The sequence below is a fragment of the Neopsephotus bourkii genome, unplaced genomic scaffold (assembly GCF_033783945.1).
Source record: "Neopsephotus bourkii isolate Nb327-2 ecotype Australia unplaced genomic scaffold, CSIRO-AGI_Nbou_v1 NB_549, whole genome shotgun sequence".
Lineage (NCBI taxonomy): Eukaryota > Metazoa > Chordata > Aves > Psittaciformes > Psittacidae > Neopsephotus > Neopsephotus bourkii.
Window position 1 is genome coordinate 1,190,238 of NW_026901050.1, and position 12,242 is coordinate 1,202,479.

Below are 12,242 nucleotides of genomic sequence, written 5' to 3' on the forward strand. Positions count from 1 at the left end.
AGAGTATGTTATTCTGTATTACTGCAGTAGTTGTTGCCTTTAAATGGACATAATCTCTAGGCAAGGCAGGAAGGCCGGTCCCTCTCAAAACCAGAATCACTAGGTTGAAGAATCTGTAAGCATAACCTCATGCTCCTTTTTAGTCATCTTCCTTATAGATTCAGTAACAGCTTTGGCATCCTTAGTGCCCTTTGGGTAGACGTCAAAAGGAGCAGAGTTTTGAAGTAATTTAAATATTGACTTTTTTTAACCAAACATTTAGTTCTTTAGCCTGGTAGACAAGTCAGAATTTTAAACAAGAAAATATACAACCAGGAAAAAACCCCAACCAACCAATCACAACCAAGACCCAAGTTAAGAAGTGTGTATTTCTAGCTCTGATTGTTCCAAGTACACGATTATTTTTGAGATACCCGTGTGGCGAAGCAATAAGGAGTAATAGAAGGAAACACAAAGCAAGAGACACAGAGAGGTCAAGGTTTTGTTAAGAGATTACAAGAAAAACCTTACGGGGGGGAGAGACAGACTGATTCTTTGTTAGTTTTGAAAGCCAGGTTTGATGGGGCTTGGAACAACCTGGTCTACTGGAAGGTGTCCCTGCCTGTGGCAGGGGGTTGGAACTGAATGATGTTTAAGATCCTTCCAACCCAGATCATTCTATGATTCTGTGATTTTAACAGTATCCTGTATTTATGCTACCCCATAGTGACAGCTAGTGACAGCTTAGCCTAGGAGATTAATCCTAATTTGACATTTTCTCCTGCAGAACACTTATCTTGAGAACTGAAAACCACATAAAACATCCCTCAAGTACACAGAAAGCTAAGCAGAGCTGGTTGTCCTCATTCCTGAAGTCCATTTGACTTTGTGTTTTCAGGATAAAAAGGGTTTCTTTTATTGCAACGTACTGCTTCAGTGGTCCAGCCGAGGCTCACTGATCTCTCAGTGAAAATGCAAGAGACTGCTTGGATGAAGGTTGTGACAATCATGGTACTTACTCATTGGCACAAAAAGAGGAGGATTTCTTCTGGAAAGACTGAGGTTCCAAGATCACTTTCCAGAAATGAACAGCCCTCCACTGAGGTACGAACACCTCCTTTCTAAATACAAACCCCTCACTAGCCACAGACAGCAGTGTTCTTGTTCCACAGGAACAAGGAACCTTCTCATCCTTGACCTCTCACTAACAAAGCTGTCTCCAACCACAGTAGCATGTTCTTTAAACAAGTAACGTTCCAGTTTCAGAGTCAGACCACATTCTAGTAATAGTCCCAATTATCACTTAACAAGGCACAGTTACTGTCCTACCTGTGCTGCCAGGTAGTAATAGAAGGATTTTCTTCGTTCTCTTTTGGTTTTAAATAGGAACAACCAAATACCTGCAAATTGCAATCTACAGCCTCACTATGTAAATTCTTATGATGAGATAGATGAGACATGAATCACAGAACTCTGAATTCCTAAATGGAACATTAACAGTTTGTAGTAGGACAGATCTTTAGCTCTTTAGAAGTTCACAAAATGTAAAAATAATGCAATTTAATGCAGTGAAAAAGTTTTCTTAAAAGGTGAGTAGCAATGAAATGGAAAAGAGGCACAATTTCTGACTGACATAAGAAAACAAAGGTGTTTGACAGCCCTGTTTCCTGTATTTGCCTGTATGCCATATCCAAATCTCTTAACTTTTACACCTCCATCATCCAGGCACACAGTGGACGTATGTAGCTCAGTCTCTGCTCCCCTGATAATGTTTCAAGTAAGGAGAGTCCCCGCTATAAACTGCCCTGCGGCTACAAGTACCACACACTGAGGTAACGTCATCTGGAAGTCAAACAGAAAGTAGTGCAGATAATAAAGGTGTATTAATATCACATTTTCTCAGTTTCTTTGGATCAACAAGAACTGGGCAGTTTCATTAACAGAAACATGCAGTTACTACCACTTTAAATAACAGGCATGCTACCTGGCATTCGGAATCAGATTTTCCATGCGTGTATGAGGAAAATGGGTCTGCTTAGCCTTTGTATTTAAACAGATGCTGTGAATCCCAGGACAGACCAGTACGGAGTTTGAGTGCTGCCTGCATGCTCAGCTGAGGCATGAATGTCACTCCCACACTGCCCCATACTTGAAAGATTCAGAGGGAACAAAGTACAGAAATCACCATCTCCCCCAAGTCATCTCATTCTGCTCACAGACAAACCCTGCAGTAGAACAATGAGCACAGGCACAGATGTCGAAGAAAGTGGTACTTAAAAGGAAGTCTAAAGGAATAATGATGTAACTGACATTTAAAACGCTTTAAAAGTAAATAGCTCAGCTTCACTTCAGAATGAAAGTGCTGGCAAAGCCTTTGTGAAGTAGATTTATAAATTGTAACAATTCAACAAAAGAGACTTTGTCATTAATGCTCTGTAGATAAAAATAAATTATTCATTAGTAGAACTCACATTTGGGTTTTATTATACACTGTAAAATATACAGGAATCTTGAAGTACTGAAAGAGTGCAGGTAAATACAGTATTCAAGCAGTCACTATTTCTATGTACATGCTCATTAATTCTTCAAAAACCCCTCAAAATTATCAAATAGATCAAAATATTGTCCCGTGTTTCCACACTATGTTCAGAAAACCAGCTGATAATTTACAATATCATGAAGATTTCCAGTTTCACAATACAAAAAGGATAAAAAGGAAATTGGAATCAGTTTGTAGTAATTTATTTGTACTTTACCAGGACACGCAAGGATTCCTTGCATGTACACAGACAAAGTCGCTTGAAAAGTAACAGTTATAGTTGAAGCAGAGCCAAATAAAGTAAATATTCATATTTAACAGACAAAACTTGAGCTTACTCATGTCAGTTTTTTCATTCTTCAGGCAATTAAAAACCCCACAGTAGTCTGTTATAAATTAAAGAAAAATAAAAATCTCCGGGCACATCTGAACTACCTTACAGGGACCTGTTTCTGCCGTCTGCTTTCTAAATGGAGCACAACAAAGATACACAGCTCTTCCCACAGACCAGACACGGTACTTTATCCTCTAATAGGGAAATACACTTTTATATTCACCTCCCCCACCCCTGTAACTCCAGGATAAGAAAAGGAAAAAAGTGATAGGGATATAAAGTTTTAACCTTAGACATGAATTTATGATGGGAGGACTGGAGTAACTATTGAAAAGAACTCTCGGTCGCAGCAGGGTTATTGAGACATTGCAATTTTTACGTAGGTTCAGAATTTCCAGGTTACTCGTGTAGTCTTAAATTAAAAAAGAAAAATCTCAATCCAAACCCCAGAAATTAAAAACCAAAAAGAAGTCTAAAACTGTGCAACAATTACCGCTCCCCTCCCACTGCTCCCCCCCCCCCCCTTGCTTATTACACTGTACATGCTTCACCCTGACTTCACCTTGTTAGCTGGCTTAAATTTAGTATTATAAAAGTATGACAAGTTTGTTTTCATGTCACCTAAAAGGAAAAGAAAATAAAACTTAAAAGCACGTCGGCTTTCTTTCATGGTACATTTAATAGTGTCGGAAGGCTTTCAGATGATTAAAAAAAAATAAATCAACATTTAAAACCAAATCTAAACTTCTTTTCCAGAAGTAATTAAGGTTTGGTTGAAGCAACTTCTCAAATAACCTATTCCAGTTTCCACAAAAACTTAATTAAAAACAAAAAAATCTTTAAGTTATTTGGTCCTTTGGCAATTTGCAGCACAAACAATGCCTCCTGTACCAAACTCATTTATTGCCTTCAAAACGGTTTGAGTTTCATTGATAATATTTCAATCTAGCATCCTTTGCGTTGTACAACAGTGTCGTTCATTTACATCAAGTAGGGTGCCCAGTCTGCAGAAATTACTCCCGGCACCAGAAGCAGAATGGTATAATACAGTTAAATAAAAGTTTTGACATTCCTTTTTTTTTTTTTTTTTGCCATGGATTCCAAGTACTTATTCAAGAATTTCTGCATCTTCTGCAAAATAAGCTCTTAAAAATCCTCCTAGAGTCTCACAGATTTTTATTTTCTTAGTAAGCAACCACATAAAAAACATCTTCTCAAAAGTCTGTCCTCTTTTTGTATTCAGACACCGATAGCTTTATGACAGCACGAGACTGACCTTCCAGCGTGACAGTGAACTCTTCAGACCTACAAAACACACCTTCTAATAGGTCTCAGAATCTGAGTCATTGAGTTCGTCTTCTTCTGTGTATGGATAGCCACCTTCCCTGCCAATGTTGTTGAAAGTACAGTACGAGCTATGGTCACTCCTCATGATGGGCAAGGAGTCGAAGGTGACAGTTTTTGAGGTGTTGGTGTAATGATTAATGGCATTGAACGTAAGGGAAGGTAATGTACTGCTCGATGAAACAGGCATCATCGTGGCCAGAATGAGTGCGAGGCAGTCAGCCACATCCTTATTGGGCGCGCAGGCCAAAGCTGGTGTGTATCCTAGGAAGTCAAGAGAAAACAAAACCTTCATTTAAAATGAGGACAATGCAAAATTTTCCCCAAGATCATGTCATCTTTCAGCTGCAAAAGTGTTTTATATCACTTAGTTCTGCACTGCTTTTTTAAAAAATAAAACACAATCACCATAACATTAAATGTATTATCAATTAAGAGTTTTTAAACTTTCAGTGACAAAACCAACCCAGGAGTTAGTGGGCTTTGTTAAGCACAGTCAGACACTCCAGGCAGGCCAGAAAAGCCTGGCTATGAAAATGGCAAGGCAGTCACCTGGCTGGGGAGAGGCAGCTAAAGGCAACCAGGAGTGATGGGTGAAGGCATTCACTAGAGAGCCACTGCAGAAACTGCAGCTCAACATGTCAGGGATTTCTTCATCCAGAAGCTTCCACATTCACCACTAACAGTTATATTAGTAAGACTGGCCTATCTCAGTAACAAGCTGGTTAAAGCATCAGGCCAGTTAACTGAAAAGGCAAAGTGCCCAGTTTCAGTCAACCTATACTTTACTGCAATATATAGTAATATAAACTATAAATCTAGGGTCTAATGTCTATTTGAGGGGTATCAATTAAGAAACCCACAGAAGTCTAAGAAATGTCAGCTGGACTAGCAGCAGGCTACAACTTGCAGAGAAACTACTTGATGGTCCAACCGGTGTGGCCAAATTCCTGCTAGGCAATGCTATTGTGACAAGGCCCATATGCAGGGGGGCTCCAGCTGTGGAATGATTTGCAGTCAGGTTATATAACTGTGAAGTCTCTTCTGGGTAACTGTGCCTCTGACAGTCCTCCAACATTTCTCTTTTTGCAGCTTCCCCCTTTGCTACGTACTTGCTTCTACTATTAAATGTCAGGAAAATCACTTCCAGTTCTCAGTGGAGATCCTTGCATTGCTCCTGTCTCTGGCTTTATGGCTTACCATTCAGCAAGGCACCTGAGGATTAGTTTTGGCACACGTCTTAGGGTATATCTACAACACTGAGGCACTGCAATTGGTGGTGACAATAGCAGCTCTAGAAGCAGGGCAACCACGTAAGTATAACCACACATAACAGCTGATTCTGCTGCCAAGACCCACACAGAAGCAGGTGGCCAGATCACCATGTAGCACCCGTGCTGTACCTCTCACCTCACGTGATAAGATATGCCCACTTTGAGTTGAACACAAAGACTCACATTTGGGTACATTTGGGAGTAAACTACTGCATCACCCGCAGTCCACAACTTAGAGGTGGTTAAGCATCCAGGTAAAAGGCACACAAGTCATTTAAAATAATACGTGGCTTTAAATCCAACCGCAGGATGTACCTCTATCCAGATCTTAGGAAGGCATGGAAAATGAGGCAGTGCCCCTTCTACCACAAGCATTTCAACTGCTAAGGAAACATAATTACTGCAGAAGTAAATCCAGGCCAAGTTTTAGGATAGAGCCCACGAGTAGTTACTGTGTCGTACAACTGCACAGAAGTTTTAAACCAGTAGGCACATTATGGGAAATAACTGTAGATGCAAATTGAGAAATGGCAAGCAAGGACAATCTTGCAGTTGATTATTTGCTCAGGACAGACCTTGTGCTTGATGCTCGGAACAGAGTAAGAAACAGTCCCTGCCCACAGGAGCATACAGTCCAAGGAAACACACGGGTATGTCAAGCACAAAACGCACCAGCTGACCATGCGATAGGGCCGTACAGAAGTGCAGCGCAGCAGATGTTTTCATTGTTAGTAAGGTATCACAGCACTTAAACAGCTCAGTTAACAGTCTGCAGAAGAGACACATTTTGAGAGGATTCAGAAGCAAGGGCCAGGGCTCACTACATGTGGGTGAAAACTGCATTTCAGGCACGTAAGGCACAACAGAAGGCTCAGAATTGGTACTCATATGCATACAATATCTACAGTTGCTGGAGGTTGTACAAAGGTAAGATGACACACAAAGTTTATGCAAGCTGACCATATTCAACACCATTTCTTTCACTAATGTGATTTGATAAAAGTTCAAAGAAGAAAAACAAGCAGTTATCTGCTACCTTTTTGGGTTTTTTGGTTTGGGTCCACTCTAGTCTGGGTCATGTCATTCCCCTCCCCTTTTTTCAGAAGGCTGCTTCTTGCTAAGATCTTGAATACTCACAGTTAGGCTCATTCTGGAACAGTATCCCAGTTCATAATAAAAAACATTAAAGGCCAACATAAAGACTAAACAGATTACTTTTTTCTGTTAAAAGTTCTCCAAAACCAATGTTCATACTAATATCTGATGGTAGGTCTTAAGCTCCTGGCTTTCATAAGTAGGAATGAAATATCAGTTTTATTCTTGCCTTAAGTAACTGCTTGCACCATGAAAGACCGACATTTGCATCCTCCACCACTTTATTTTTGTCTATGTTACTTTAAAATTATAAGAACAAATTATATTTTTATGTCTCTTAACTGCAAAGTGATCATTTATACGTCAGGACAACAATAGGTATAAATACTTAAGATGTTAGTAAAGGTACCAGCTCCACTTAAGATACTCTTCCTCAGTTCTCATACAAAGTTCCCCACAATCTGCACTTGTAGATGGGGCGATAGAAGCAGAGTGAGGTGAAGCAGCTACCTCGCACAACAGTAAACAGAGCCTGCGTGATGGACACTGCCCTAAGAGCAGGGCTCCCCCAACCCAGACACAGAGCTGCTCCCTCCCTGGGGGCCTGAAAAGTTCCATGAAGGCGCCTACAGGAAAACCCGAGGGTTATTAATGTGGTTAGTGCAAAGACAGCTCTCAAGATAAACTGAACGAAGTCTCGCACTTGGGAAAGAGAAGAAAGTCATCGGAGGCATGAGTCATCTCATAATCATTTACAAGAAAAATTCCTTCCAGAAATATGGAGATGTCCAACATAAACCAAAATATGAGTAAAGGAAGGACTGGATTCTTTTCCAGGGGAAAAAAATAGTAAAAATCCCCCCCCCCCTTTTTTTCTTAAAAAAGCTTGAAAGGCTTTTCACTGTAATGATGAATCTAGAAAATAAGAGAAACCTCTGTGCTAAGTCATTCTCTGGAATTGTAGAGAATGCCTCCTTCTCACTGCTGTGGTGCACATTAATATGACAACTAAAAGGCAGATTGTAGCAGGAAATGCAGCTGGCCTAGTCAGTAAGCAAAGGAAAAACCCAAAACAAACAAAAAATTGGAAAGTTGGTTAAGTGACCAAAAAAATCCCCAACCCAACCCTTCAGGTGGTATCAAATGAAACAAGAAGTTAGTAATCTCTTTTAAGACAGGTAAACCTGCATAAATAATTCAAACTCAATGCGATTTTTTTAGATGTGGGTCATGGAAAAAATTACATCGTGATAGGTTTGGAAACATGGGAAAAGAACTGAAAGATCTGAGTGAGAACTGCTACTGATGTCACCCTCCCCAAAATGCATGAATTGTACTCTTAAACCTTAGTAACACCATTATTATTAATTATTTTAATATCACACTTTCTCCAAGGCAGGTATAACGACAGCCCATTGGCACCCTTTCAGGTCCTTGAAATACCCTCTCCTGAGACAGTCCATGGCAAGGATACACGGAGCCTCTGGACCAGTCACAACAGAGTGCTTCTGCTGCTCCTTCCTAGTTAGGCTGATTTCAGCCTACCGTACAGTCAACTCTTGGGATCTTCTTGTCACTCCAGAAATTCAAGAGGCTCTACACCTTGACAGCTTGATGGCACCAGGGAGCACTGTGCATGGGTATCTACTGGAGCCTTATATTTCTGTGGGACTGATGTGCCAGGCCATCTGATCCACACAGTCCGGCGGTTGTCCCTCTCCTCCATCTGCCTGGAGGCAGGGGCCCTCTAGTCCTGTTCACAGCATTTTCCATTTACTTCTTCGCACTTCTTTCTATAGGATCAGCCCTTCTACTCCCTCTGGGGAGCTAAGGCAGATTTTTCCATCCCACTTCCTCATGTCTGCTCTGTGGTCATGTAGGTAAAATCACAGGGTACCCCATGGTCTGTATCATCTATATCCTCTTAAGAATAGCTAAAATATTCAAAAGTGTTTATTTTTTCAGTCTGCTTTGCTAAACACAAAGCTTTCACCACTAATCATATTTCCACTAAAATAGAAGTTTATCCTATATTTTTACTTTATGAGAATTGAATAAATTAATGGATTTTGTTTTCTGTTTTTGTTTTGTTTTTAGAAACACACTCCAGCAGTAGATGGTAAAATCCAAGACAGGCAGACCTAAAGCAGAACCTGCCTATCACTACTGCCAGGTTTTCTATCGAATGTAAAAGGTACAACTATGGAAAATCAAGACTTTTGCAAGAGGTTTTGCAAGCCCACTGGCTTACTAATACAAGAATTAGGAAATAAAATTAGTGACAGATGAACGTTTCCCTTGCTCTCTCACAACTTAAAGTATCCATCACTTTGCACATACTGTACTTCAAGCTGGCATATTCATCCAACAGAAAAAGAGTTCATTATGAATATTCTCCAGGATACTTAAAATTTTATAAACAAAGCAATTGCTATTAGAAAGAAAACCATGGCGAGGAACAAGATCAGGCAGCACTCAGTTACTTTAAAATATGAGCAGAATTAAAAAGTCTTAACATGCTGCCGTTACACTCCCAGGCTGCCAGAGACCCATCATTTTTCTACAAAGAAAGTTTTTCTGCTAGGTCAAAGATCCACCCTAACAACAGTCTGTCCAGCTGCACAATAAAAGCCCACATAAATCTGAACACCTTCAGTCAGCGTACTTGTGATGAGAAACAGAATCAAAAGATAGGTTTCCCAATCTTTTCATTTTAGGGAGTTTCACTTAGCAGTTACCCCTGGCCACTATTTTAGGCAAGGAATGATCTCTAGATCACCCGTATCCCTTTAAACAGTGTAATCTGAGAAACAAAGTCATAGTAGACATTAAGAAAGGAAAAATTTTCCACTGGAAATACAATTAAAACTATTAATTAGAAACATCCCAACCCAATCCAAAAAAACCCAATAAACAACAAACCATAAAAAAAACCCCAAAAAATCCCATAGCAAATCAACAAAAAAAAAAAATCCCCAAACCAATCCCCAATTCAAACAAACCAATAACCAACCATCCAAAAAAAGCCCAACCGACAAGCAAGAACATTCCCTCTCCACCCTCAAATCCCAGCTACTGCTTTCATTCAGGACCCATTGGGGTATGGTGTAAAAGCAGGAGCTCTTGAATGCTTTTAAAAGCACAGCTTTGGAGGAGCACAGATGTCTTACAAGAAAATATGCAAATAAGAAGTCAGTAGATCTAATTTTCTTTTTGTTCTTACAAGGGGTAAGGTTTACTCTCTGTGAGAAAGCAGTTACTTTTTCTTACTTCTATGTACCAAAATACACTGAAGAGCCAGAAGCTTGAGACCAGTAACTGAGCTCTGTAGTTTGTACTTGCTTTTAAAAGGTAACACCAGTGTACCTACCGTGACAAAATGAATGGCAATTCAATCCAGATTCTTAATAGCTGAAAGTCATGTTTTACTTTAAGCATTATTCAATGGTTCTTTTGACCATTCCCAGTATGCCAAAGCCAGTGTATTTATAAGGCATACGTATTCACTACAAATGCAAACCAAATATTTCTGTGCTGTGACCTGCGTTGTTCTGAAAGTTTTCACTCTCCTTACACTTGTGCTGCTTTGCTAAAATGACCCATCACCAACACACTTCTGTCCTATGGGTGAATGCACTACAAGGCTCACGTGAAATTTCCAAGAGGTTATTGCTTTCCAGCAAGCTGAGTTTAAGATCACTGTTCCTTATGAGGAAATAAAGTTAAGTTTTTCTTACCATTTTCATCTACAGCAAGTACACTTGCTCCCTTCCCTAAAAGCTCTTGAACTACAACCGTTAGTCCATTCCGAGCAGCAACATGCAGAGGTCTGTGAAGACAAGCAAACTCTTATATAAATCTTAGAACAAGATATTAAGTAAGATAGGTAGCTTGCATCTACTTAAATGAATATTAAAGTATTTATACTTGTATGTTATTTACACATTATATAAATATGACAGATATAACAATTAAAACAGGAAAACAAGAAAAACTCTTCTCACTGCCAAGGAGCTCTACAATAACAATTGTGCACTTTCTTCTTTTTATGGCACCACACAGTGGGGAAGTAGCTACTAGAAAAGACCTGTCTGCTTGTGAAATGTATTGTGTTAAGACCCTACTGTTGATAAATCCTTCTCTGAACTCTTGTAATAGATACTGTCACATCTGAGAGTTACTGTGCATCACTGGCAATAATCATTAGCATGCTAACAGCAGAACTGCAGTCATATTTTATTGCACATAAATGCTTTTAGGAGAATGCAGAAGTATTTAATCTTCCTTTTAGAAACTACTATATTCTATTGTGACTGAGATTAAAAAAATATTTTAAGTATAATGCAAGAAGCAAGAAAAGCAGGTTACTTTTAGAAACCTGAAACTGTTAACCATAACTCCATTTTAAGGTGGCTTGATCTATCAAAGAAAGTGTAGCTCTACCTCCAGTATTCTAACTGTACCTTTTTCAAATGCAACAATTTTTCAGCATTGATTCCCACTGATTTAAAACCCTACCACCAGTCAGCAGGAACAGAATAATCAGCTTACTTCCCTTCTGCTTTATAGTGCTCTTCATTCACTTTGAGAATCTTAAAATTGCTTGAACTAACTGTGACCTATATTTTGATTTGGAAACAAGTGACTCAGACCAGAAATGCAAAAGATACAAATAGGGGCAGTGGTATCCATGGTGCTTATATTAAAGTATTAAAATTCAAGAACCTCTGCACACCAGATATACTGAAAAATGTACTGTAATTAAAGTAATTTTAATATAGAGGCAGCTTTAATGCTTATCTTGCCACAAAGAAGGATATTGTTTCTGCTGATTAGGAAGTTTAATTACTAAAACACATTTGTTAAACCAGTAATATTTTAAACAACTGTTAAAATCTTGCAATTTATATAAACATTTCATGGAGATGTGAATATGTACCTATTTTTCCCCATGACATCCCTTGATCAGACTACATGACCCAAGGTATGCGGGTGGAATTACATGAGCCTGTGGTAGCATACTTTCCCACTTCTGCTCCCATCTCATTATTGCTTTCTCTTTTCTGAATCTCACTTAGAGCCAGAAATGAGGCAATCAATCCCCTTCCTGCTTTCTGGTTGTTTCATGCTGCTTGAGGTATGTTACAGTAAGCAGCAAGAGCAGAGGAAGAAGTCTTTAACTCCTTAGTTCAAGCAGATTTCTGGGAATAGTTGGAGGAACTGTGGGAGTTTGAAGAAGACACATTCCAGAAGTGACGTAAGGCCAGAAAAATACATGAGTTGCTTACTTGTTCCAGCAATAATAAATTAGTCTTTATTATTTTTATTTCTAAATGGTCTGTGATAGCGTTATTATAGCAGTCTAACTCATGTACATAACTCAGCAACATATCAAGTGTCAAATACTGCCTGTAACACAAACACATTCTTTAAAAGGAAAAACATGCAATCATTTTAATACCTCATCCTGACATATATTCCTTAGTATGACATACCACTAAGTTTTTAAGTTTTCTTTACGATTGTGCTAACAAAATAGGCTTAATTCTACTTGAGATAACTTCATGAAATGTGAAGAATAATGTATTACCCGTAATATTGAACAGAAAACAGTCTTTCATCCTAGTAGGAACAGGTGTCTTTTGCTACCAGAAAGCATGCTGAAGAATAAAAGCAC

At 39.1% G+C, this 12,242-nt stretch overlaps 1 protein-coding gene across 5 annotated transcripts in view; it reads right to left on the minus strand.

The window, feature by feature from the left end:
• Nucleotides 1-2,440: 2,440 nt before the first annotated feature.
• The window catches only part of ANKRD28 (ankyrin repeat domain 28), a 119,003-nt gene continuing 109,201 nt past the window's right edge, over nucleotides 2,441-12,242 (minus strand). For 3 of the 5 annotated variants that reach the window (XM_061351036.1, XM_061351035.1, XM_061351034.1), the window contains exons 27-28: nucleotides 10,303-10,394; nucleotides 2,441-4,460 (exon numbers count right to left, since the gene is read on the minus strand). In XM_061351036.1, the coding sequence (XP_061207020.1) occupies nucleotides 4,174-4,460; nucleotides 10,303-10,394 (379 nt within the window). In that variant the 3' untranslated portion in view covers nucleotides 2,441-4,173. Of the gene's footprint in view, nucleotides 4,461-6,045; nucleotides 6,240-10,302; nucleotides 10,395-12,242 lie in introns of all 5 variants that reach the window. The other 2 variants (XR_009725082.1, XR_009725083.1) reach the window with 2 other exon arrangements.